The sequence below is a fragment of the Tinamus guttatus genome, unplaced genomic scaffold (assembly GCF_059628265.1).
Source record: "Tinamus guttatus ecotype Peru unplaced genomic scaffold, ASM5962826v1 Tinamus_guttatus_pri_ptg001362l, whole genome shotgun sequence".
Lineage (NCBI taxonomy): Eukaryota > Metazoa > Chordata > Aves > Tinamiformes > Tinamidae > Tinamus > Tinamus guttatus.
In genome coordinates this window covers 6,481-31,694 of record NW_028289896.1, presented here as the reverse complement: position 1 = coordinate 31,694, position 25,214 = coordinate 6,481, and the positions used below count along the sequence as shown (strand labels likewise).

General features: G+C 59.8%; 2 protein-coding genes across 2 annotated transcripts; one reads left to right on the top strand and one right to left on the bottom strand.

Annotated features, from left to right (window-relative positions):
• The first annotated feature begins 1,052 nt into the window (after nt 1-1,052).
• Nucleotides 1,053-6,184, top strand: CHMP2A (charged multivesicular body protein 2A). The gene is made up of 5 exons (XM_088539084.1): nt 1,053-1,225; nt 2,622-2,801; nt 3,829-3,959; nt 4,749-4,810; nt 6,054-6,184. Exons 1-5 carry the CDS (start codon nt 1,058-1,060, stop codon nt 6,173-6,175), a joined length of 663 nt encoding a protein of 220 aa, XP_088395210.1. The 5' UTR covers nt 1,053-1,057; the 3' UTR covers nt 6,176-6,184.
• A 12,393-nt stretch (nt 6,185-18,577) lies between these two features.
• MZF1 (myeloid zinc finger 1) lies at nt 18,578-24,758 on the bottom strand. Its single transcript, XM_088539075.1, has 4 exons — nt 24,324-24,758; nt 22,368-22,557; nt 21,322-21,635; nt 18,578-19,114 (listed from the first exon to the last, which is right to left on the bottom strand). Exons 1-4 carry the CDS (start codon nt 24,756-24,758, stop codon nt 18,578-18,580), a joined length of 1,476 nt encoding a protein of 491 aa, XP_088395201.1.
• Nucleotides 24,759-25,214: the final 456 nt, after the last annotated feature.

Here is a 25,214-nt window from a genome sequence, read left to right as displayed (position 1 = left end):
CATGTCCCCCGTGTCCTCTGTGTCCCCTGTGCTCATGTCCCCCCATGTCCCCCCATGTCCCCAGTGTCCCCTGCACTAAGATGTCCCCCGTGTCCCCTGTGCTCAGGTGTCCCCTGAGGTGTCCCCTGCGCTCATGTCCCCCTGTGTCCCCAGTGTCCCCTGCACTCACATGTCCCCCGTGTCCCCACAGGCCCCCGGTGTCCCCTGCGCTCATGTCCCCCCATGTCCCCCTGTGTCCCCAATGTCCCCTGCACTAAGATGTCCCCCGTGTCCCCTGTGTCCCCTCGGCCACCCCCTGCGCTCAGGTGTCCCCTGCGCTCACATGTCCCGCATGTCCCCACGGCGCCCCCTGGGCTCACGTCCCCCCCACGTCCCCCATGTCCCCTGTGCTCAGGTGTCCTCCGAGGTGTCCCCTGGGCTCACATGTCTCCCGTCCCCCTCGTGTCCCCAGTGTCCCCTGCACTAAGATGTCCCCCATGTCCCCGCCCCCTGCACTCACATGTCCCCAGTGTCCCCTGCACTAAGATGTCCCCCGTGTCCCCCGTGTCCCCTGCGCTCAGGTGTCCTCCGAGGTGTCCCCTGTGCTCACATGTCCCCCGTGTCCCCTGTGTCCCCTGCGCTCATGTCCCCCCATGTCCCCCTGTGTCCCCAGTGTCCCCTGCGCTCACATGTCCCCCGTGTCCCCCGAGGTGTCCCCTGTACTAAGATGTCCCCCGTGTCCCTGCAGCCCCTGACGCCCCCTGCGCTCATGTCCCCCCATGTCCCCCAGTGTCCCCCGCGCTCACATGTCCTCCATGTCCCCCGTGTCCCCTGGGGTGTCCCCTGCGCTCACGTCCCCCCGCCGTGTCCCCAGTGTCCCCTGCACTAAGATGTCCCCCGTGTCCCCTGTGTCCCCTCGGCCACCCCCTGCGCTCAGGTGTCCCCTGCGCTCATGTCCCTCCATGTCCCCAGTGTCCTCTGCGCTCACATGTCCCCCGTGTCCCCCGAGGTGTCCCCTGCACTAAGATGTCCCCCGTGTCCCCCGTGTCCCCCGTGTCCCCGCAGGCCCCCCGGCGCCATGGAGCTGCTGTTCGGGCGCCGCCGGACCCCCGAGGAGCTGCTGCGGCAGAACCAGCGCGCGCTGGCCCGGGCCACGCGCGACCTGGAGCGCGAGCGCCTCAAGCTGGAGGCCCAGGAGAAGAAGATCATCGGGGACATCAAGCGCATGGCCAAGCAGGGCCAGATGGTGACGTGGGGGGACGCGGGGATGACGTGGGGACAGGGGGACAGAACCGGGAGGGCACGGGGACAACGTGGGGACATGGGGACACGGCCAAGAGGACACTGGGAATATGGGGACACAGCCAGGAGGACACTGGGGACATGTTGACACAGCCGGGAGGACACAGGGACAACGTGGGGACATGGGGACACGGCCAAGAGGACACTGGGAATAGGGGGACACAGCCAGGAGGGCACAGGGACAACGTCGGGACATGGGGATGCGGCCAGGAGGACACAGGGACAACATGGGGACATGGGGACACAGCCAGGAGGACACTGGGGATATGAGGACACAGCCAGGAGGACATGGGAACAATGTGGAGACATGGGGACAGAACCAGGAGGACACTGGGGACATGGGGACACAGCCAGGAGGACATGGGAACAATGTGGAGACATGGGGACAGAACCAGGAGGACACCGGGGACATGGGGACACAGCCAGGAGGACATGGGAACAACGTGGGGCAACGAGGACACAGCCAGGAGGGCACAGGGACAATGTGGGGACATGGGGCTACAGCCAGGAGGACATGGGGACAACGTGAGGACATGGGGACGGAACCAGGAGGGCACAGGAACAACGTGGGGACATGGGGACACAGCAAGGAGGGCACTGGGGACAACGTGGGGACATGGGGACAGAACCGGGAGGGCACGGGGACAACGCGGGGACATGGGGACACAGCCAGGAGGACACAGGGACAACATGGGGACACGGGGACGTGTCCAGGAGGCCACGGGGACGTGGTCAGGACGACACTGGGGATATGGGGACGTGGCCAGGAGGACACTGGGGACAACGTGGGGCAACAAGGACACAACCGGGAGGACACTGGGGACATGGGGACACAGCCAGGAGGACACGGGGACAACATGGAGACATGGGGACGCGGCCAGGAGGGCACGGGGACAACATGGGGACACGGGGACCTGGGCAGGAGGGCACGGGGACAACATGGGGACACGGGGACCTGGGCAGGAGGACACCTGGGACATGGGGACACAGCCAGGAGGGCACTGGGGACAACGTGGAGACATGGGGACACAGCCGGGAGGACACAGGGACAACGTGGGGACATGGGGACACGGCCAAGAGGACACTGGGAATATGGGGACACAGCCAGGAGGACACTGGGGACATGGGGACACAGCCAGGAGGACATGGGACCAACGTGGGGACATGGGGACACAACCGAGAGGACACTAGGGACATCAGGCCACCCCATGCCGAGGACCAACAGATATCAAGGACCCCACAGAGACGACCAGCTATGGGGGAACCCATGGAGATGCCAGCGGGTTCGGGCCACCCCCACGGACCCGGTGTCCCCCTGATGTCCCTCGTGTCCCCAACAGGACGCCGTAAAGATCATGGCGAAGGACCTGGTGCGCACGCGGCGCTACATCAAGAAGTTCATCACCATGAGGGCCAACGTGCAGGCCGTGGCCCTCAAGATCCAGACGCTCAAGTCCAACAACTCCATGGCCCAGGCCATGAAGGGCGTCACCAAGGCCATGGCCACCATGAACCGTCAGGTGGGTGACATTCGGTGGCCACCGTGAGCTCGGGTGGCCGTGGGGACGTTGGGTCATGGAGGCCATGACCACCATGACGTGGCTATGGCAAGGGGGTGTCCCCATGGGGAGGGGATCATGGCGATGTCCCCATGACCACCATTGGTGTCCCCAGGGTGATGGTAGCCCCTGGGGGACACCTTCAAAGGCCAAAGTGAACCGGTGCAGGTGGCCACTGGGATGTCCCCAAGGTTGCGGCCACCATGGATGGTCCTGGGGGACATCTCCAAAGGCCACCACTATGTGGCCATGGGGACGTCCCCAAGGCTGTAGCCATCAAGGGTAGTCCAGGGGGACATCTCCAAGGGCCACCACAAACCAGCGCAGGTGGCCATGGGGACGTCCCCAAAGCCATAGCCATCGGGATGGCAGCATGGGGGACATCTCCAAAGGCCACCACAATGTGGCCATGGGGACGTCCCCAAGGTCACAGCCATCACAAGTGGCCTCAGGGGTCATCTTCAAAGGCCACCATGTCACTGTTGTCCCCAAGACAATAGCCATGGAGGGTGGCCCTGGCTGACATCTCCAAGGGCCACCACAAACCAGCGCAGGTGGCCATGGGGACGTCCCCAAGGCCATAGCCATGGCGGGTGGCCCTGAGGGGGACATCTCCAAGGGCTACCATGGCCACCAACGTCCCCAAAGCCATAGCCATCGGGATGGCAGCGGGGGGGACATCTCCAAAGGCCACCACAGTGTGGCCATGGGGACGTCCCCAAGGCTGTAGCCATCGAGGGTGGCCCTGGGGGACATCTCCTAGGACCACCACAAACCAGCGCAGGTGGCCACAGGGATGTCCCCAAGGCTGTAGCCATCAAGGGTGTCCCCAGGACACATCTCCAAAGGCCACCAGAACATGGCCATGGCAGCATCTCCAAGGCCATCATCACCCCGGGTGGCAGCAGGCGACGTCCCAAGGGCCGCGGCCACCCCTGGGTGTCACAGGGGACGTCACCCACCGCGTGTCCCCACCGTGTCCCCACAGCTGAAGCTGCCGCAGATCCAGAAGATCATGATGGAGTTTGAGAAGCAGGCGGAGATCATGGACATGAAGGAGGAGCTGATGAGCGACGCCATCGACGATGCCATGGGGGACGAGGACGACGAGGAGGAGAGGTGACATGGGGGCGGAGACACAGCCAGGAGGACACTGGTGACAACCAGGGACACGGGGACACAACCAGAAGGGCTCTGGACAACTTGGGGACACAGGGACGCAACCGGGAGGGACACATGGGAACACAACCTGGGTGAGAGACCCTGGGGACAACTGTGGGGGTGGGTATGGAGACATGGCCAGGAGGACATTGGGGACAACTCGGGGGGACATGGGGACACAAGCAGGAGGACACGGGAACAACTTGGGGACAATGGGGACACAGGGAGGAGGACACTGGAGACATAGGGACCATGAGGACAAGGGACAATGTTGTCCATAGGGACAACCACGTGGACAAGAGACCCTAGGGACAACGAGGGGGACATGGGGACACAACCAGGAGGACACGGGAACAACTTGGGGACAATGGGGACACAAGCAGGAGGACAAGAGACTACGGGGACACAACCAGGAGGACACTGGGGACAAAGGGACCATGAGGACAAGGGACAATGGTTGTCCATAGGGACAACCGTGAGGACAAGAGACCCTAGGGACAACAAGGGGGACATGGGGACACAACCAGGAAGACATGGGAACAACTTGGGGACAATGGGGACACAACCAGGGGACACGAGACCCATGGCGAGAACCTGAGGACACAGGGACTCGTCCAGGAGGGAACAACCCAGGGGGGGACAATGACACATTGAGGGGACACAAGGACCCCCCGTTGACATGGGGCAGCTGGGGGGGGGGTTGTCCCTGTCCCCTGATGTCCCCCGTGTCGTGTCCCCTCCCCGCAGTGACGCCGTCGTGTCCCAAGTGCTGGACGAGCTGGGGCTGACGCTGACCGACGAGCTGGCCAGTGAGCGGGGGATTTGGGGCATTTTGGGCGGATTTGAGTGATTTGGGGGATTTGGGGGGGTCTCAGGAGTATTTGGAGGCTCTAGGGGGATTTGGGGGGAATCTGGGAGTATTGGGGGATCTCAGGGGTATTTGGAGGATCTAGGGGGAATTTGGGGGGAATCTAGGGGGTATTGGGGGTCCAAGGGGTATTTGGAGGCTCTAGGGGGGATTTGGGGGGAATCTGGGGGGTATTGGGGGGGTCTCAGGGGTATTTGAAGGCTCTGGGGGGGATTTAGGGGGAATCTGGGGGGTATTTGGGGGGTCTTGGGTATTTGGGGGGGGATCTGGTGGAATCTGGGGGGTATTGGGGGGTCTCAGGGGTATTTGGAGGGGATTTGGGGGGAATCTGGGGGGCATTGGGGGGTCTCGGGTGTTTGGAGGCTCTAGGGGGGATTTGGGGGGGATTTGGGGGGAATCTGGGAGTATTGGGGGATCTCAGGGGTATTTGGAGGATCTAGGGGGGATCTGGGGGGCTTAGGGGGGTCTAAGGGGGATTTGGGGGAATCTGGGGGGTATTGGGGGATCTCAGGGGTATTTGGAGGATCTAGGGGGGATCTAGGGGGTTTGGGGGGGTCTAAGGGGGATTTAGGGGGGATTTGGGGGAATCTGGGGGGTATTGGGGGGTCTAAGGGGTATTTGGGGGGTTCAGGGGGATTTGGGGATATTTGGGGACACTGGGGGATATTTGGGGGCATTTGAGGGTATTTGGGGGCATTTGGGGGGTATTTGAGGACATTTGAGAGTGTTGGGGGGGGGTATTTGGGGGATCCGAGGGGGGATTTTGGGGCCATTTGGGGGGTATTTGGGGGCATTTAGGGGTATTTGGGGGTGCTTGGGGCCATTTGGGGGGTATTTGGGGAGTATTTGAGGGCATTTGGGGGGCATTTGGGGGTACTTGGGGCCATTTGGGGGGCATTTGAGGGCATTTGGGGGGTATTTGGGGGCGTTTGTGGGTATTTCAGGGCATTTAGGGGTATTTGGGGGTACTTGGGGCCATTTGGGAGGTATTTGGGGAGTATTTGAGGGCATTTGGGGGGCATTTGGGGGTACTTGGGGCCATTTGGGGGGTATTTGAGGCCATTTGGGGGGTATTTGAGGGCATTTGGGGGGTATTTGGGGACATTTGTGGGTATTTGGGGGGTCGTTGGGGGCATTTGCGGGTGTCCGGGGGTGACCCCTGCCCTTTGCCCCCCCCCCCCCAGCGCTGCCGCCGCCGGGGGGGTCGCTGGCGGCGGGGGAGGGGCGGGCGGCCGAGGCCGCGGCCGCTCTGGCCGACGCCGACGCCGACCTGGAGGAGCGGCTCAAGAACCTGCGCCGGGACTGACCCCCGACCTCCGACCTCCGACCCCCGACCTCGGCCGCCGACCTCCGACCTCCAACCTGGGCCTCCGACCTCTGACCCTGACCTCCAACCTGGGCCTCCGAACTCCGACCTCCAACCACCGACCTGGGCCTCCAACCTCCGACCCTGACCTCCGACCTCCGACCCGTGACCTCCAATCACCGACCTGCGACCTGGACCTCCGAACTCCGACCTCCAACCACCGACCTGGGCCTCCAACCTCCAACCTGGGCCTCTGACCTCCAACCCATGACCTCCGACCTCCAACCTTGGCCTCCAACCTCCGACCCTGGCCTCCAACCACCGACCTGTGACCCCGACCTCCGACCTCCAACCTGGGACTCTGACCTCCAACTCGTGACCTTCGACCTCCGACCTCCAACCTGGGCCTCCGACCTCCAACCCATGACCTCCAACCTGGACCTCCAACCTCTGACCTCCAACCTCCAACCCGTGGCCTCTGACCTCCGACCTGGGCCCCCGACCTCCAGCCTCTGCCCCCCGGTGACCTCCGACCCTGGCGACCTCCCGGCGACCTCTGACCTGGCTGCCGTGACCCTGCGGTGACCTGTGACCCTGGGGGTGACCCCTGGTGACTTGTGACCCCGCGGGTGACCCTGGGTGACCTGTGACCCCCGGGTTGACCCCTAACAAGCTCCGAGTCCGGGGCTGCTGCCTGGTGACCTGCGACCCCACGGGTGACCCCGGGGTGACCCCCTGTGACCTGCGACCCCACGGTGACCCTAGGGTGACCCCCGGTGACCTGCGACCCCACAGGGGACCCCGGTGACCCCTGGTGACCTGTGACCCCACAGGTGACCCCGGCTGTGACCCAGGGTCACTCACGACCCCGCCCCCCCCCCCCAGGGCTGACCCTGGTGACCTTTGACCCTGCCATGACCTCTGTGCCCGGGGCGGGGGAGGGGACTTCACACAGACACTACAGGGCCCTGCCCCCCCCCCCGGGGTATTTGCCCCTCCCCGGGGTATTTACCCCTCCTCCCCGGGTATTTGCCCCTTCTGGGGGTATTCCCCCCCCCGGGGTCATTTAACCACCCCAGGGCTATTCCCCCCCCCCCACCAGTATCTCCCCTCCCCATGGGGTATTTACCCCCTCTGGGGGTATTTGTGCCCCCTGGGGGTGCATTTGCCCCCCACCCCAGGTGTATTTACCCCCCTGGGGTATTTACCCCCTCCAGGGGTGCATTTGCCCCCCACCTGGGGTTATTATCCCCCGGGGGGGGCAGTTACTCTCCCCGGGGACCTTCCCCCCTTCGGGACAGGGAACATTTTGCCCCCTCCCCCGCGGGTTTTTACCCCCTTTGGGGGTTTTTGCCCCCTCCTGGGGGGGGGTTTGCCCCGGGGGGGGGCAATAAAAGCAGCTCGTTTGGACTCCCCCCCCCTCCCGGGACTCTCTGGTGGCTGCTCTGGGGTTGGGGGGGGGGGCCCGGACGCCTGGGCCCCTCGGCCCAACCAGCCCCTTCGCCCCCGGATGAGGGGCCGTTTTGGGGTCAAAAAGTGGCATTTTGGGGCTGCGGCCGCCGGGAAGCCGAAACCTGCTGATTTGTCCCCAAACGGGGGGTTGTCGCTCAGCGGCGCCTCCCCCGCGGCTCCGCCCAGCCCCTGCGGGGACGACGGTTTGGGGCGAAAAAGGCCGGAAATGGGGGCGGGCAGGACCCCGGGGGGGAGGGGGGGAGACCCCGGGGGTGACCCTCGGTGACCTGTGACCCCAGGGGTGACCCCCCCCAGTGACCCCTGACCTCCCCTTGACCCCCAGGGGTGACCCTGGCAACCTGTGACCCCATTGGTAACCTGTGACCCCCAGGACCCCCCCTGACCCCTGACCTCCCCCTGACCCCTGACCCCTAGGGGGTGACCCTGTGACCCCCTCAGTGACCCCTGCAACCTCTGCCCCCGCCATTACCCCCCTGTGACCCATTGACCTCCCTGTGACCCATTCACCCCGCTGTGACCCCTTGACCCCGCCGTGACCCCTGACCCTGCCGTGACCCCTGACCCCGCCGTGACCCCTGACCCGGCCGCGACCCCTCACCCCCCGGGGGGTGTCCGCAGGCTCCGCTCCAGCAGCAGCCGCTTCCCGTCCAGCCAGGCCTCCCGGGAGCCCCGCGCCGCGGGGGGGGGCGGGGGGGACCCCGCGGGGACCCTGGGGACATCGGGGGGGGGGACACCCCATCAGCACGAGGGACACCGCGGGGACACCGCGGGGACACCGCGTCACAGCCCGCGTCACCCCTGGGGACACCCCGGGGGGACCCTGGGGACACCCTGGGGACACCCCGTCAGCACTGGGGACACCGCGTCACAGCCCGCGGCACCCCTGGGGACACCCTGTGTCACCCCTGGGGACACCGTGGGGACACCGTGGGGACACGCTGGGGACACCCCGGGGGGACCCCGTCAGCACCGGGGACACCGCGGGGACACCCCATGACAGCCCGCGTCACCCCTGGGGACACTGCGGGGACACCCCCTCAGCACTGGGGACACCGTGGGACACCCCATCACACCCCGTGTCACCCCTGGGAACACCCCGGGGACACCACGGGGACACCCTGGGGACACCCCAGGGACACCCCAGGGACACCACGTCAGCACCAGGGACACCACGGGGACACCCCGTCACAGCCCACGTCACCCCTGGGGACACCCTGGGGCACCACGTCACCCTTGGGGACACCATGGGGACATCCTGTCAGCACTGGGGACACCGCGGGGACAGCGCGTCACAGCCCGCGGCACCCCTGGGGACACCGTGTCACAGCCCACGTCCCCCTTGGGGACACCCTGGGGACACCCCGTCAACACTGGGGACACCGCGTCACAGCCCGCGTCACCCCTGGGGACACCCTGGGGACACCGCGGGGACAGCGCGTCAGCACCGGGGACACCGCGGGGACAGCACGTCACAGCCCGCGTCACCCCTGGGGACACCCCGTGTCACCCCTGGGAACACCCCGGGGACACCACGGGGACACCCCGTCAGCACCGGGGACACCCCGGGGACACCACGTCACAGCCCGCGTCACCCCTGGGGACACCCTGGGGACATCCCGTCACCACCAGGGACACCCTGGGGACACTGTGTCACCCCTGGGGACACCTCATCAGCACCGGGGACACCGCGGGGACACCCCGTGACAGCCTGCGTCACCCCTGGGGACACTGCGGGGACACCCCCTCAGCACTGGGGACACCGTGGGACACCCCATCACAGCCTGTGTCACCCCTGGGGACACCCCGGGGGGACCCCGTCACCACCGGGGACACCCCGTGTCACCCCTGGGAACACCCCGGGGACACCACGGGGACACCCTGGGGACACCCCAGGGACACCACGTCAGCACCAGGGACACCCCAGGGACACCGCGTCACAGCCCACGTCACCCCTGGGGACACCCTGGGGCACCAAGTCACCCTTGGGGACACCACGGGGACATCCTGTCAGCACCAGGGACACCGCGGGGACACCGCGTCACCCCTGGGGACACCCCGTCAGCACCGGGGACACCACGGGGACACCCCGTCACAGCCCGCGACAGCACCGGGGACACCGTGTCACGGCCCACGTCACCCCTGTGACATCCTGGGGACACCATCACCCCCAGACACCCCGTCACCCCCGGGATGTCCCTGTCACCTGCAACACCCTGTCACCACCAGGGACACCCTGTTGTCCCCAGAGGTCTCCTTGACATTGGGGCAATAGAGACGTCCCCAGACAGAAGGTCTACCCGTGTCCCCAAGGCCGGGGACGCGGCGGTGGCACCATAGGGACATCCCTGCGGCCACCACTCCTGTCCCCCAGTGTCACTCGGGGACCCTTTTGTCCCCCCATGGCCGCCTTGACCCTACGTCAATGGAAACGTCCCCAGACAGAAGGTCTACCCAGCACCGCGTCCCCAATGCCAAGGACGTGGCGGTGGCACCGCGGGGACATCCCGCGGTCACGGCCACTCACAGCGGTCGCAGCAGCAGCGCCGACACCCTGCGCGCCCTGGGGTCCTGCTGGGGGTCCATGGGGTCCTCTCCAACAGCCACCGGAGGACGGGACGTTCGGGGTGTCGGTGGCCCCAATTCCTGCCAAAAACGGAGCAAAAATAAGAGTAGAAATGGAGAAAATCTTCTCCCAAGTGGCCTCGCATAGAGGTGGCCATGGTGGTGACCTCCCAAATGGGAGGTCCTCACAAGGCCTCCCGTTGACCAGAGAAGGTGTGGGCCAGAGCAGAGGCCTACAGGGTGTTGCCCATCCCATGGTCTTCTTGGGGAGCAGCCACCATGGGTGGATGGAGAACCTCCATATGGGACATCACCCATCCCATGGTCTTCTTGGGGACAGATCTCACAGTTGGATGGAGAACCTCCATATGGGACATTGTCCATCCCATGCTCTTCCTGGGGAGCAGCCACCATGGGTGGATGGAGAACCCCATATGGGACATCACCCATCCCATGCTCTTCTTGGGGAGCAGCCACCATGGGTGGATGGAGCAGAAGCTCCAGGAGCTCCTTGGCCAGGACGAGCCTTACGCAGCGCTTGCGGATCTCCTCGATGCTCTCCAGCCGCTCCCGCTCCTCCAGGAAGACGTCCCACACGGCCAGCGCCGCGTCCTCCGGGGTGCTCCCTCCTTGCCAGGGGTGGTACTGGACAGCGGGACAAGACGGTGGATACGGAGGTGTGGGGACAGCAGGTGATGGACGCGGTTACAGTTGGAATCGATGACCTTGAAGGGCTTTTCCAACTGTAACGATCCCATGGAGATGTGGGGACAGCAGAATATGGTGATGGATGGAGTTACAGTTGGAATTGATGACCTTGAAGGTCTTTTCCAACCATAACGATCCCATGGAGGTGTGGGGCCAGCAGAAGATGGTGACAGACATGGTTACAGTTGGAATTGATGACCTTGAAGGTCTTTTCCAACCATAACGATCCCATGGAGGTGCGGGGCAGCAGAAGATGGTGATGGATGGGGTTACACTTGGAATCAATAACCTTGAAGGTCTTTTCCAACCATAACGATCCCATGGAGGTGTGGGCCCAGCAGAAGATGGTGATGGATGGGGTTACACTTGGAATCAATAACCTTGAAGGTCTTTTCCAACCATAACGATCCCATGGAGGAACCCCACAAGGTTGACGCACGCGATTGGGTGTCCCTGGACACCTCGTCCCACCTTGTCCCTCCAGCCCTGCCACGTGGTCTGGTCGGCGTAGACCACGCGCAAGTAGAGGTCGTTCCAGAAGTAGCCGACGTCCCATCTCCGCAGGTGCTTACGGATCTCCTGGAGGGTTCGGAGGGCATCTCGGATTAGCCGGAGGGTTTTCCCAACGGCACGGATGGGCCCCCGGGTGTTTCTCCAAGGACCGGTGGGAATGGCGCCCACCGGAGCACCTACCGCCACGGTCTCGCGGCAGCCCTTGCAGCCCCTCAGCAGCCTCTGGACTTCTTCTGCCGACATGGACTTCTTCTTGCCCGCGTCCCGCAGCCAGGGCAGGGTGTCCAGGGGTGGGAGATGGAGTCTACGGATGGGAATCACGGCCAACACCAAGGCTGGAGCTCTTGGCTCTCCACCCCGTGTCTACAAGCCACAGGTTGCCCTCAACCTTCCCGTCGCAATGGAGAACCTCAATGGGCTCCATCCTCTCCTTGGTGACACCATCTGCCTTGGTGACACCGTCTCCGTGTCCCCCGCTCACCGGGGTGGCGGTGTCTGGATCCGCACTCTCCTCCCCGTGGGTTTCTTGGTGGCATCTGGGGATATTTTGGGCCGGTGACGCCTCTCCCGGGAGCGGGAGCGCTTGGACGGACGTTTCTGCGCAGCGGCTGGAAGAGGAACCTCTGCAGAACCGGCCACCTTGGGACACGTGGGGCTTCTTGGGAGCTATTGGGGGCTATTGGAGGGACATTTTTCCCAACAGACACAGATCTGTGGACCTCAGTCCCATTTTTGGACATATAGGGTGGCTCTTGTGGCATATTTCGTCCCACCACGTTTGGGCAACGTTTTGGACCCACAGAAGGGGTGAGTTGGGCTGGTTCCATGGCTGCTCTTACCTTTCTCCTCCATGTAGCACCGGAATTCCCAGTCGGCCTCTTGCTCGGGCGCCAGAACTCCACGTCCACCCGGTTTCACGGACGTTCGGTGCAAGGGATGGTCCAGAGCGAACCTGGACACAGGCAGCAGGGTGAGAAGGGGCATCTTGGGCCTGAGACTCGTTCCCTGCGTGTGAAGGTTCTTGGGAAGGATCTTGGGAAGCTTCCTGGGAGGGTCCCTGGGAAGGATCTTGGGAATTTCTTGGGAAGGTTCTTGGGAAGATCCCTGGGAAGGTTCTTGAGAAGGTTCCTAGGAAGGTTCTTGGGAAGATCCCTGGGAAGGATCTTGGGAATTTCTTGGGAAGTTCTTGAGAAGGTTCCTAGGAAGGTTCTTGAGAAGGTTCTTGGGAAGATCCTTGGGAAGGTTTTTGAGAAGGTTCTTGGGAATATCCCTGGGAAGGATCTTGGGAAGTTCTTGGGAAGGTTCTTGGGAAAATCCCTGGGAAGGTTCTTGGGAAGGTTCCTAGGAAGGTTCTTGAGAAGGTTCTTGGGAAGATCCCTGGGAAGGATCTTGGGAAGTTCTTGAGAAGGTTCCTAGGAAGGTTCTTGGGAAGAGCGTTGGGAAGGATCTTGGGAAGGTTCTTGAGAAGGTTCTTGGGAAGATCCCTGGGAAGGATCTTGGGAAGGTTCTTGGGAAGGTTCTAGGGAAGGTCCAAGGGCTGTGGACACAAAGACACTCACATTGGGAGCACGATGACCCCACCAAAGCTGTTGTGGGACACGTCCTTCTCCCGGCCAAAGATGACCAGCTCCTTGGTCTTGGGGTCCTGCAAGAGCCACAGAAATGAGTGAGGTGACGGGCACCCAAGGAGCAGAACGGGGTCCTGGACACGCTTACACTGACGAGAGCGTTGGTGACGGTCCCCGTGCGGTCAAAGCTCTCCAGGAAGTCGGCATAGAAGCGCATGGTGGCCACGTTGTTGCGCACGGAGAGCATGCCGATGTTCTTGAAGACGAAGTCGATGTCCTGCTGCGTCATCACGAAGCAGTAGAAGAAGAGCAGCGTCTCCGTGATGCACGTCCTCAGCGTGCCCGGCGTGCGGATGGTCTCCCAGGACAGGTGGACGTAGTCCAGTGGCACCACGGGGGTGTCCTCTGGAAAGCCACCAAGGAGCCTCCTCAATGAGTGTCTTCCAAAGAGCAAACGGGGCCGATGCCCAAGACATTCCATGGTTCTCCATCCTCTTACCGGGAAGAACAACTGGAGGGTATTGGAGGTTGCTGATGTGCGTCACCATCTCCGACAGTTGGAACACCGGCTTCTGCACGGGGCGTAGGTCGCCGTTCCCGACGTCGAGTTGTTGTTCCACCAAGCAGAAGGTCCCCAGGCCGGTGATGGTGACCGCCTGGAAGAGCAGCGTGGCCAATGGGAGCGTTTCTAGTGGATGAGGTGGGTGAGAGGACATCTAGAAGCACAACGGTGGGGACATGGTCTAACAGGAATGGTGGGGACGAGTTTACGGTTGTACTCCATGATCTCAAGGGTCTTTCCCAACCATTAATGATCCCATGGTTCTGCGCCCAATGGGAGCACGGAGAAGGTGCCTTCTCCACTCCCGATGTTCCCAAGGGCATCTGGGCACATGGGAATGTGCCAGGGAAGTCCTGGCATTCCCGTTCCTCTCCATCCTTTCCAACCTTCCCAAAGGATGGGGTGATGGAAGAGCAGATCGATTTGGAGCTTGGAGCATCCCTAGATCCAGGACAATCCCTGGGATGAAGAGGGGCTCTCCAGGATGCGCAGGGAAGCCCGTTGGAGCAAGCCCACCTTGCCGAGCTCCAGCTGCTGCCGGACATGGACCAGAGCCGCGTTCCAGATCTGCATGATGTCTGGAAGGGAAGGAAGCGCCGTGTTCCACATCCGGAGCTCCCGGAGCTCCAGCCCGTCCTTCCCAAGGAGGTGATGGAAAACAAGGGATCCACCATCCCATCCAGCACCAAGAAAACCTCCACATCCATCAGGAGACCCTTTAGGTGGCTCCTTGGGCCTCCAGGAGAGGCCATGGAGGTTCTCCAGCCATCCCCACCCAGGGGAGGTTCAGGGTAAATTTTGGGAAGCGTTTCGACACGGAAAGCATCGGAAGAGGTTGCCCAGGGAAGCTATGGAGCCACCAGGCCTTACCCTCCATCAAAAGGCTGCGGATGGTCACGTAGGGGAAATTGTTGGCCATGCCAAGGGCCACGTCCATGTTCTTCTCACCCTTGGTCTTCCGCTCCCCCATGGCTGGGGGGAATGGGAAAAAATGGGGGAAAATGGGGAGAAAAAGGTCTTTTCTCTTGGACCAGAAGAACTTGGAAAAGGGAAAGGGAGAGAGAAAGGGAAAGGGAAGGGAGAAGGAGAAGGAGAAGGAGAAGGAGAAGGAGAAGGAGAAGGAAAAGGAAAAGGAAAAGGAAAAGGAAAAGGAAAAGGAAAAGGAAAAGGAAAAGGAAAAGGAAAAGGAATGACAGGGACAGGCAGAAATGCAAGGGAAAGGGAAGACAAGGGAGAGGGATGTTCAGGAGAAGAAACTAGTGGGAAGAAGGAGGATAGAAATGCCAAATTAATTAATTAATTAATTAATAAGGATATTCCTGGGGGTTCCCATAGGGAGGTCGGAGAGTATTTCTGGTGCGTTTTGAGGGGTTTCTGACGTCCGCTGGGCCTCCGTGGAGGTCCCTCATCGTCACCGTCCGCTCCTTGGGTTTCCCGGTTGGATTTAGCCCTGTTGGGTACCTCAGGACCTACCTGGCCCGTTTGGACGCCGAGATCCCGCGTGCGATTTTGGTCCCTTCCCGCTTTTGGGAGGTCCCTGGGGAATTTGAGGCTCCCTTTGGCCCTTTGGAGGCGGATTGGGGCTTCTGGTAGGCCCTGAGCCTCTATGGAGGCCTTGAGCTGGATCTGCTGGTTATTGGGGCTTTTTGGGGCGATTTGGGGCTTCCCTGGGGTCAACCGCGGTGTCTAGAGGGTTCGGATCCATGCGGATGGAAGAAGGAGGAGGAAGGAAAGGTCCTTGCAGGTCCACCAGCAAGTGGGGCCTATGAGGACGAAGAGGCCTCTGGTGTCACCGGGGAGCTCCAGGAAGCACCGGGGTTCCCTGGGGCACCCCCGGGCGTCCCCATGGTCCCTGTTGTGACACGCGCTGAGGTCACGCAGGGCGTCACCGCAGCCACCCCCTATGGCTCCCAGCAAGGCCCGGGCAACGTAGGCCCTGAGGACCCTCTTGTCATAGAGCGGAGGGGACAGAATTAACAGTATTAAGGGATGAACAAGAATGGAAACGGGTCCCTCTTGGACGGGTCCCCACCTTGTCCCCACAAGTGACCACGTTTCACAGGAACGAGGCCCTGGAATTTGAGGACCGGACCAACGAGACCAAGGCCCATCTAGGGGTTGTCCAGGGCCGGGCAGTCAAGTCAAGGGATGTCACCAAGACTCATCCAGGTGTCTATTACCCCCCATTACTGTTTCATATGGGCGCTAATGACGCCATGGGGCAACCGAGCGACGTCCAATGAGATATCAGAGCCCTGGGGATGGAACTGAAAGGTCTGGGTGCCCGGTTGTGTTCTCCTCCATCCTGCCAACAACGGGAATGGATATGAGAAGATGGATATTATTAGTTAACAACCGGTCTTGGCAACGGGGTTTTGGTCTCCATGACCATGGGGCTTGGTTTGAAGGTCACCAGGGGGTGGGGAACAATGAGAGGCCCCTCAGCAAGAGGGACACGCGTGGCTTTGCCAACAGGTTGGCATGTGGGTGAGGATGGGGGACACTACAGGCCACCGGATGAGGATGAGGAGGTCCATGAGGCTTCTACAGACACCTGGAAGCAGCCTCATGTTCACAGGCCGTGGTTCTCATGGGAAGACTCCAACCACCCTGATATCGGCTGGAGAAACAACCCAACTAGGCCCAACCAGTCCTGGAGATCCTTGGTGACAACTTCTTGACCCGGATTGTGGAGGAGGCAACGAGGAGAGGTGGCTACTGGACCTGGTGCTAACACATAGAGGGACTTGGTGGAGACGTGAAGGTGGAGGTAGCCTCGGAGGAGCCGGTGAGTCCAGGATCCATCCTTGGTGTCCCCCTTTTTGGGAGCCTAATCCAAGTCCTCATCCCTTCCATGCACGTGGTCGGGTTTCACCTTGCCCATCCATCCAGAGGAGCCCCCATGGCACCATCTCCATCCTGCCCTGGATCCTATTGGGTCCCAGCATGGACCAGAACCAGCCCCAAGGGTGCCCCACAATGGGCCCAGGCGTCCGGCTTCGGTCGGCCTGGTCTTCTCCTGGGGTGAAGGCCTCCAACACCCCCATATTTGCATTGCTGGACCTGGTCCCCCATCACCCTGCTCCAACCCTATGTGATGTCCCCGTCCCCAGCCCCACGGCGGCCAAAACGGGTGACTCGGAGCCGCTACAACGCGCCGTGACCACCAACCACCTCTTCGCTTCCCGCCCACATTCCCAAGGATCCTTCTCCAGAGCCGAAGGAAAAAAAGGACCTTCTACAAGCTGGGAAATACAACATTCCCCCAGGATTGGGATCTGCCATGGGGTTCTCCAGACGTTGGATTTGCTGCCATCCTCCTTCCTGGCCCAAGGGGGGTTTAATACAAATTTCATTTTCCTTATTTTCCCATTTTTATTTTCCAAATTTCTCTTTTTTTTTTTTTCCTGCTCGCTTTGCATTTTTTAATCAAGCAAAAATTAACTGGAATCCCGCCCGGAATGGGCAGCTTGGAGATGCAAATCCCAGAGTCACAGCTCCAAGATCAACCGTGGTACAATGAGAGCTCCTCATTCCCGGGAATTTTTTCCCTAATAGAGGTAGAATGATCCATACAAGGGATTTTGGGATATGGGAAACCCTCTGGATTTATCCCATTTTGCAACGCCCTTTCCCAAGGTGTCCTCTCTAATCCCTGGGGCCGATGGAGCAGGATATGGGAATACGCACGCAAGGAGGAATACAGGACAATATGGGCTAAAAAAGTGGGAAAAAAGCACTTTCAAGTGCCCAGGCATTCCAATAAAGTCCCAGGAATTCCAAGGAGCAGCCGATGAGGTAGGTCGAGTCTTCCAAATTTAAGGCCCTGCTGCACAGAGGTTGCTGAGATGATGGTGGGCGAGGAAGGACGAGGGAATAAATACGGAAAAGCACCAGAAATGGAAACGCAGAGGTTGGTGGGATGGGAATGGTGGATGTCCATGCAGAAGGTTTTGGGTAGAGCAATGGAGATGGAGGTGGTAGGAATCCTTTAGCTCAAGCTTGGAGAATGGGAATGGTTGGGAAATGCGTCCTTGGAGGTATTGGACCAACAGGGCTTATGGGATACACGTCGTGGAGGATGTCGCTCCCCAACCCATCTTCATCCCAACCTCCTTCGGGTTCCCAGCTCCGGGAATGCCCAGCCCCAGAGACATCCCATGGAGAGAATATCCCAGGAAAACCCAAAAACTTGGCAGTGCCGGCAAAGAAAACTGGGAACGGGCAAATGGGAGGGATGGGATGGTCCTGCACACCCCATCTTCGCATCCCGGCGAGGAGGCCATCGTCATCCTCTGCTTCTCCACCCCATCCCAATGTCCCAGCCAGGAGCCCATCGTCATCCTCTGCTTCTCCACCCCATCCCAATGTCCCAGCCAGGAGCCCATCATCATCCTCTACTTCTCCACCCCATCCCAATGTCCCAGCCAGGAGCCCATCATCATCCTCTGCTTCTCCACCCCATCCCAATGTCCCGGCGAGGAGCCCATCACCATCCTCTACTTCTCCACCCCATCCCAATGTCCCAGCGATGAGCCCATCATCATCCTCTGCTTCTCCACTTGGTCTTCACATCCTGGTGAGGAGCCCATCATCATCCTCTACTTCTCTACTCAATCCCAATGTCCCAGTGAGGAGCCCATCATCATCCTCTGCTTCTCCACCCCATCCCCATGTCCCAGTGATGACCCCATCATCATCCTCTGCTTCTCCACTTGATCTTCACATCCCAGCAAGGAGCCCATCATCATCCTCTGCTTCTCCACCCCATCCCAACATCCCGGTGAGGAGCCCATCATCATCATCCTCTGCTTCTCCACTTGATCTTCACATCCTGGCGAGGAGCCCATCATCATCCTCCGCTTCTGCACTTGATCTTCACATCCTGGTGAGGAGCCCATCATCATCCTCTGCTTCTCCACCCCATCCCAATGTCCCAGCAAGGAACCCATCATCACCCTCCGCTTCTCCACCGAAGAAGCCCGCGGCGACGCCGCGCGTCCGCCCTCCTCTTCCTCACTTATTCCCGGCGGCCGCGCGCGCGTGGATGCGCGTGTGCCGGGCGAGCGAGGACTTGTTGCTGAAGCTCTTGCCGCACTGCGGGCAGGGGAAGGGCCGCTCGCCCGTGTGCGAGCGCTCGTGCACCGTGAGGTCCGCCAGGTACTTGAAGCTCTTGCCGCACTCGCCGCACGGGTACGGGCGCTCCTCGGTGTGCGAGCGCTGGTGCATGGTGAGGTTGGACTGTTGGCTGAAGCGCTTGCCGCACGCGGCGCACGGGTACGGCCGCTCGCCCGTGTGCGAGCGCTGGTGCTTGTTGAGGTCCGAGGGGTTGGTGAAGGTCTTGGCGCAGGCGCCGCACGAGTAGGGCCGCTCGCCCGTGTGCAGGCGCTGGTGGGTGGTGAGCGTCGAGAGGTGGCCGAAGCTCTTGCCGCACTCGCCGCACGCGTAGGGCTTCACCCCCGTGTGCGTCCGCTGGTGGGTCTTGAGGTGCGTGAGGCGGTTGAAGCTCTTGCCGCACTCGGCGCAAGGGTAGGGACGCTCCTTCTCGTGCACCTTGGCATGGAAGCAAAGAACCGGGGAGTCATTATGGGTGGAAAAGACCTCGGAGGTGGTTGAATTAACCAAAGAACCATAGAGTCATTATGGGTGGAAAGACCTTGGAGATGGTTGAATGAATCAAAAAACCATAGAGTCATTATGGGAGGAAAGACCTTGGAGACGGTGGAATTAACCAAAGAACCATAGAGTCATTAATTCAATCATCTCCAAGGTCTTTCCAATCATAATGACTCTATAATTCCTTGATTCACTCGATCGTCTCCAAGGTCTTTTCCACCCATAATGACTCTACGATTCTTTGATTATGGGTGGAAAAGACCTTGGAGATGATGGAATGAATCGAAGAACCATAGAGTCATTGTGGGTGGGAAGACCTTGGAGACGATCGAGTGAATCGAAGAATCATAGAGTCATTGATTCCATCATCTCGAAGGTCTTTCCACTCATAATGACTCTGTGATTCTTCGATTCATTCGACCGTCTCCAAGGTCTTTTCCACCCATAATCAAAGAATCGTAGAGTCATTATGGGTGGAAAGACCTTGGAGACGATCGAGTGAATCGAAGAATCATAGAGTCATTGATTCAATCGATCGTCTCCAAGGTCTTTCCACCCATAATGACTCCATGATTCTTCGATTCACTCGATCGTCTCCAAGATCTTGTCCACCCATAATCAAAGAATTATAGAGTCATTATGGGTGGAAAGACCTTGGAGACGATCGAGTGAATCAAGGAATCATAGAGTCATTATGGGTGGAAAGACCTTGGAGACGAGTGAATCAAAGAATCACAGAGGAGTCATTGATTCCATCATCTCCAAGACCTTTTCGACCCATAATCAAAGAATTATAGAGTCATTATGGATGGAAAGACCTTGGAGATGACGGAATGAATCGAAGGATCACAGAGTCATTGATTCAATCGTCTCCAAGGTCTTTCCACCCATAATGACTCTATGATTCCTTGATTCACTCGATCGTCTCCAAGATCTTTTCTTCCCATAATGACTCTATGATTCTTCGATTCGTTCCGTCATCTCCCAGGTCTTTTCCACCCATAATCGAAGAATCGCAGAGTCATTATGAGTGGAAAAGACCTTGGAGACGGTCAAATGAATCAAAGAATCATAGAGTCATTCATTCAGTCATCTCCAAGGTCTTTCCACCCATAATGACTCTGCGATTCTTCGATTATGGGTGGAAAAAAACCTTGGAGATGATGGAATGAATCGAAGAATCGCAGAGTCATTATGGGTGGAAAGACCTTGGAGATGACTGAAGTAATCAAAGAATCATAGAATCAAATGATCCCAGCCAAGATGGTGTTGGCCTTGTTGGCCATGTGGGCACGTCCATGTTCAACCGCTTGCCAACCAACACCCCAAGGTCCTCTCCAGCCCCTCTCCCCCAAGCCTGTAGCGCCGCATGGGCCAGTTGTGCCCCAAGTGCGGGACTTGGCCTTCGACGTGGCCTCCTTGGCCCCCATGGGGTTGGTCAACGTGGCCTCCTTGGCCCCCATGCGGTTGGTCAACGCGGCCTCCTTGGCCCCCATGCAGTTGGTCAACGTGGCCTCGTTGGCCCCCATGGGGTTGGTCAACGCGGCCTCCTTGGCCCCCATGGGGTTGGTCAACGTGGCCTCGTTGGCCCCCATGGGGTTGGTCAACGCGGCCTTCTTGGCCCCTATGGGGTTGGTCAACGCGGCCTCGTTGGCCCCCATGGGGTTGGTCAACGTGGCCTCCTTGGCCCCCATGCGGTTGGTCAACGTGGCCTCCTTGGCCCCCATGGGGTTGGTCAACGTGGCCCCCATGGGGTTGGTCAACGTGGCCTCCTTGGCCCCCATGGAGTTGGTCAACGTGGCCTCCATGGGGTTGGTCAACGTGGCCTCCTTGGCCCCCATGCGGTTGGTCAACGCAACCTCCTTGGCCCTCATGGGGTTGGTCAACGTGGCCTCCTTTCCCCCCCATGGGGTTGGTCAACGTGGCCTCCTTGGCCCCCATGGGGTTGGTCAACGTGGCCTCCATGGGGTTGGTCAACGCGGCCTCCTTGGCCCCCATGCGGTTGGTCAACGCGGCCTCCCTGGCCCCCATGCGGTTGGTCAACGTGGCCTCCTTGGCCCCCATGCGGTTGGTCAACGCGGCCTCCTTGGCCCCCATGCGGTTGGTCAACGCGGCCTCCTTGGCCCCCATGGGGTTGTCCTCACCTTGGCGTGCGCCGCCAGCTCGCGCTTCACCCAGAAGCGCTCCCCGCACTCGCGGCACCGGTGCGGCTTCTCCGGCCGTTGGCCAACGCTCTCCTGGCTCTTGACGTCCCCCGTTGTCCCCAACAGCCCGTGGCCGGCGGGTGACGGGACGGCCGGATCCCGGGGGATCCCTTTCTGCCTCCTGTAGATCTCCTTCCGCACGGGGCTCCGGATCGCGGCGCCGTCGGAGACGCCCTGGAGGGCCCTGGTTCCATGGGGCCTCTCTTGCCTTTGCCAAAGGAATTGGGTGTCCCCTCTGCTCCCCACGCCGGGACCTGTGGGGTGGAAAAGTTGCCTTCTGCTGGGGAAGCCGGTCATGGACTTGACCGAACGCCCTTTTGCCCCCCATTCCCACCCCAAATGAACCCCCCTTAGATACAACATGACCTTGAAAGCACCATTTGAAGGCCCCATTTCAACCCTGCAGCATCGCTGCCTTCTCTACCCTGCAAGGCAGGAAGAAGCAATGTCCCGACCCCAGAGATGGTCCCTTTCCCACCCATCCTTAAACCCGGTGTTATGGGAGGTGGCCAAACAACATGGAATGATGGAGATGGGACAACCTGGAGAGAGAAGCTTGGGATGACCAAGCTTCATGACCATGGATGGTCCTTAACCCTGGTCTTATGGGAGGTGGTCAAACCACACGGAATGATGGAGATGGGACAACCTGGAGCGAGAAGCTTGGGATGACCAAGCTTCATGACCATGGATGGTCCTTAACCCCGGGGTTACAGGAGGTGGCCAAACCACACGGAATGATGGAGATGGGACAACCTGGAGGAGCTCTGAGTCCCAGGGAATTTCCATTAGCTCCTCTTGGGATTATTCTCCCAATTTTCTCATTTTCCCAACACCCCATGAGTTGTCACGGTGCTGGGACCTCCTTTTTGGCCCTTTTCTAGGACATTTATCTCCCCAACAAGCTTTATGCTGAGGGACTCACCTTCCAGGCGCTCCCCAAGCATTTTTCCCCAAAAAAAGCACCTTTTCCTTGTGCTTTTTACCTGTTTCTTGAGGATCCTCATCCTCGGGAGCACGGGGGAGCTTGAACTTGCTCCGGGCCGATTCCTCTTGGGAATCGTCATCCGAGATGAGCTGAGGAGGCTCCAACGGGGGGCTCGGGGACCCCCACGGGTTTGGGGGGCTCTCCGTGTCCTCTGGGGCCACCTCCTCCAGCTTCACGCGCACGGTGACCTGCGGGACAAGGGACAAGGGGGACCTAAGAGCAGTGGGGAGGACACGGGGGACAGGGGACATCGGAAAAGGGCCCTGAGCGCCCCATGGGGGGACCCTCCTGCACCCCGTGCCCTGCTCCCCGGTGCAGGATCCAGTCGGGAACAACCGTCCCTTGAAGCTCCCAGGGGAATTTGCGGGATTGCTGGAAATTGTGGGATTGCTGGAAATTGCGGGATTGCTGGAAATTGCAGGATTGCTGAAAATTGCAAGTTTGCGGCAAATTGCAGCATTGCTGCAAACTGTGGGATTGCTGCAAACTGCAGCATTGGTGCAAACTGCGGGATTGCTGCAAACTGCAGGATTGCTGGAAAATGCGGGATTGCCGCAAATTGCGGGATTGCTGAAAATTGCAGGATTGCTGAAAATGGCAGGATTGCTGGAAATTGCAGCATTGCTGGAAATTGCAGATTTGCTACAAATTGCAGGATTGCTGCAAACTGCAGGATTGCTGCAAACTACGGGATTGCTGAAAATTGCAGGATTGCTGCAAATTGCAGCATTGCTGCAAACTGTGGGATTGCTGCAAACTGCAGCATTGTTGCAAACTGCGGGATTGCTGGAAAATGCGGGATTGCTGCAAATTGCGGGATTGCTGAAAATTGCAGGATTGCTGCAAACTGCAGGATTGCTGAAAATGGCAGGATTGCTACAAATTGCAGGATTGCTGAAAATTGCAGCATTGCTGCAATTGCACCATTGCTGAAAATTGCAGCTTTGCTGCAAACTGCAGGATTGCTGGAAATTGCAGGATTGCTGGAAATTGCGGGATTGCTGGAAATTGCGGGATTGCTGCAAACTGTGGGATTGCTGGAAATTGCAGGATTGCTGGAAATTGCGGGATTGCTGAAAATTGCGGGATTGCTGGAAATTGCGGGATTGCTGAAAATTGCAGGATTGCTGCAAACTGCAGGATTGCTGAAAATTGCAGCATTGCTGCAAACTGTGGGATCGCTGGAAATTGCGGGATTGCCGCAAATTGTGGGATTGCTGCAAATTGCAGCATTGCTGCAAACTGTGGGATTGCTGCAAACTGTGGGATTGCTGCAAACTGCAGCATTGGTGCAAACTGCAGGATTGCCAAAAATTGCAGGTTTGAAGCAAATTGCAGGATTGCTGGAAATTGCAGGATTGCTGCAAACTGCGGGATTGCTGGAAATTGCGGGATTGCCGCAAATTGCGGGATTGATGAAAATTGCAGGATTGCTGCAAACTGCAGGATTGCTGAAAATGGCAGGATTGCTGCAAATTGCAGGATTGCTGCAAACTGCGGGATTGCTGAAAATGGCAGGATTGCTGCAAATTGCAGGATTGCTGCAAACTGCAGGATTGCTGAAAATGGCAGGATTGCTGCAAATTGCAGGATTGCTGCAAACTGCAGGATTGCTGAAAATTGCAGCATTGCTGGAAATTGCAGGATTGCTGGAAATTGCGGGATTGCTAGAAATTGCAGGATTGCTGGAAATTGTGGGATTGCTGAAAATTGTGGGATTGCTGCAAACTGCAGGATTGCCGAAAATTGCAGGATTGCTGGAAATTGCAGGATTGCTGCAAACTGCAGGATTGCTGCAAATTGCGGGATTGCTGCAAACTGCAGGATTGCTGCAAACTGCAGGATTGCAGGAGCTTGCTGAAAACGAGCTCCGAAGGCGACAAGTGACACCGGGAGCCGCTTCCGTGCCCATGCAGGATTCCTGCATCCAGGATGCGCCCAGGATTCCGCTCACCTGCTGCTCCCAGATCCCGGCCGCTTCCTGCCGTCCCGGCTGGAAACTCTCGGCCAGGGCCACGGCTTGGGCGCAGGATTCCGGGTGCCGGACCCAGACCCAGCTCTGGATGTCCTCGGGAAGGATGCTCAGGAATTGCTCCAGCACCAGCAGCTCCATGATCTGCTCCTTGGAACGCGCCTCCGGCTGCAGCCAGCGGCGCGACAGCTCCCGGAGCCGCCGGCACACGTCCCGCGGTCCCGCCGCTTCCTGGTACCGGAATTGCCGGAACCGCAGGCGCCGCATCTCCGTGCCCACGCTGCATCCCCGCAGGGACAGCTCGGGGACCTGGCGGCTGCTCCCGGCCACCTCCGGAGATGCCACCGAGCCCCTCGTTGTCCCCTCGGGCCGCGGGGGCTCCTTTGCAGCCGGGATGGCTCCTCCTTGCAGCTCCATCCTCCGGGATCCCGCCGCGGCCTTCCCGGGAATCGCGGCGCTGCCGGGAACGGAGCAGGGCACGGTGAGCGCATCCCGGGGCGCAAAGCCACAAATCCCCAAGGAACGCGCCAGATTGCACCCTCCAAATCCCGCAATGCTCCATCCCGCAATTCCCAGCCTAGCTAAGCTCCCAATCCCTTGCAAATCCACCTTTTTTTTCCACGCACCGCAGCAAAGTCCTTAGGATTCAGGTTCCACACGAGATACTCTCCCGTGATTCCCAGCTTCCAGGAGTTCTGGGAAGCGTGCAAAGCCACCTTCTCCAGGTTCCAGGAATTCCCAATCCCGTGCAATATATTCCCCCATCCTCCAACTTTTGCAAAACCTCCAGGAATTCCCAACCCCGTGCAACATATTCCCTCCCTTCCAGCTTTTGCAAAACCTCCAGAAATTCCCAATCCCATGCAATATATT

Excerpts from the sequence above, each read along its gene's own strand:
- CHMP2A (XM_088539084.1), top strand. The coding sequence starts at position 1,058 with ATGGAGCTGCTGTTCGGGCGCCGCCGGACCCCCGAGGAGCTGCTGCGG. Across the intron at positions 2,802-3,828 it reads TGGCCACCATGAACCGTCAG|CTGAAGCTGCCGCAGATCCA; the intron begins GTGGGTGACATT and ends GTGTCCCCACAG. Across the intron at positions 3,960-4,748 it reads GAGGACGACGAGGAGGAGAG|TGACGCCGTCGTGTCCCAAG; the intron begins GTGACATGGGGG and ends CCCTCCCCGCAG.
- MZF1 (XM_088539075.1), bottom strand. The coding sequence starts at position 24,758 with ATGGAGCTGCAAGGAGGAGCCATCCCGGCTGCAAAGGAGCCCCCGCGG. Across the intron at positions 22,558-24,323 it reads CCGGGATCTGGGAGCAGCAG|GTCACCGTGCGCGTGAAGCT; the intron begins GTGAGCGGAATC and ends CTTGTCCCGCAG. Across the intron at positions 21,636-22,367 it reads TGAGGATCCTCAAGAAACAG|GTCCCGGCGTGGGGAGCAGA; the intron begins GTAAAAAGCACA and ends TCCACCCCACAG.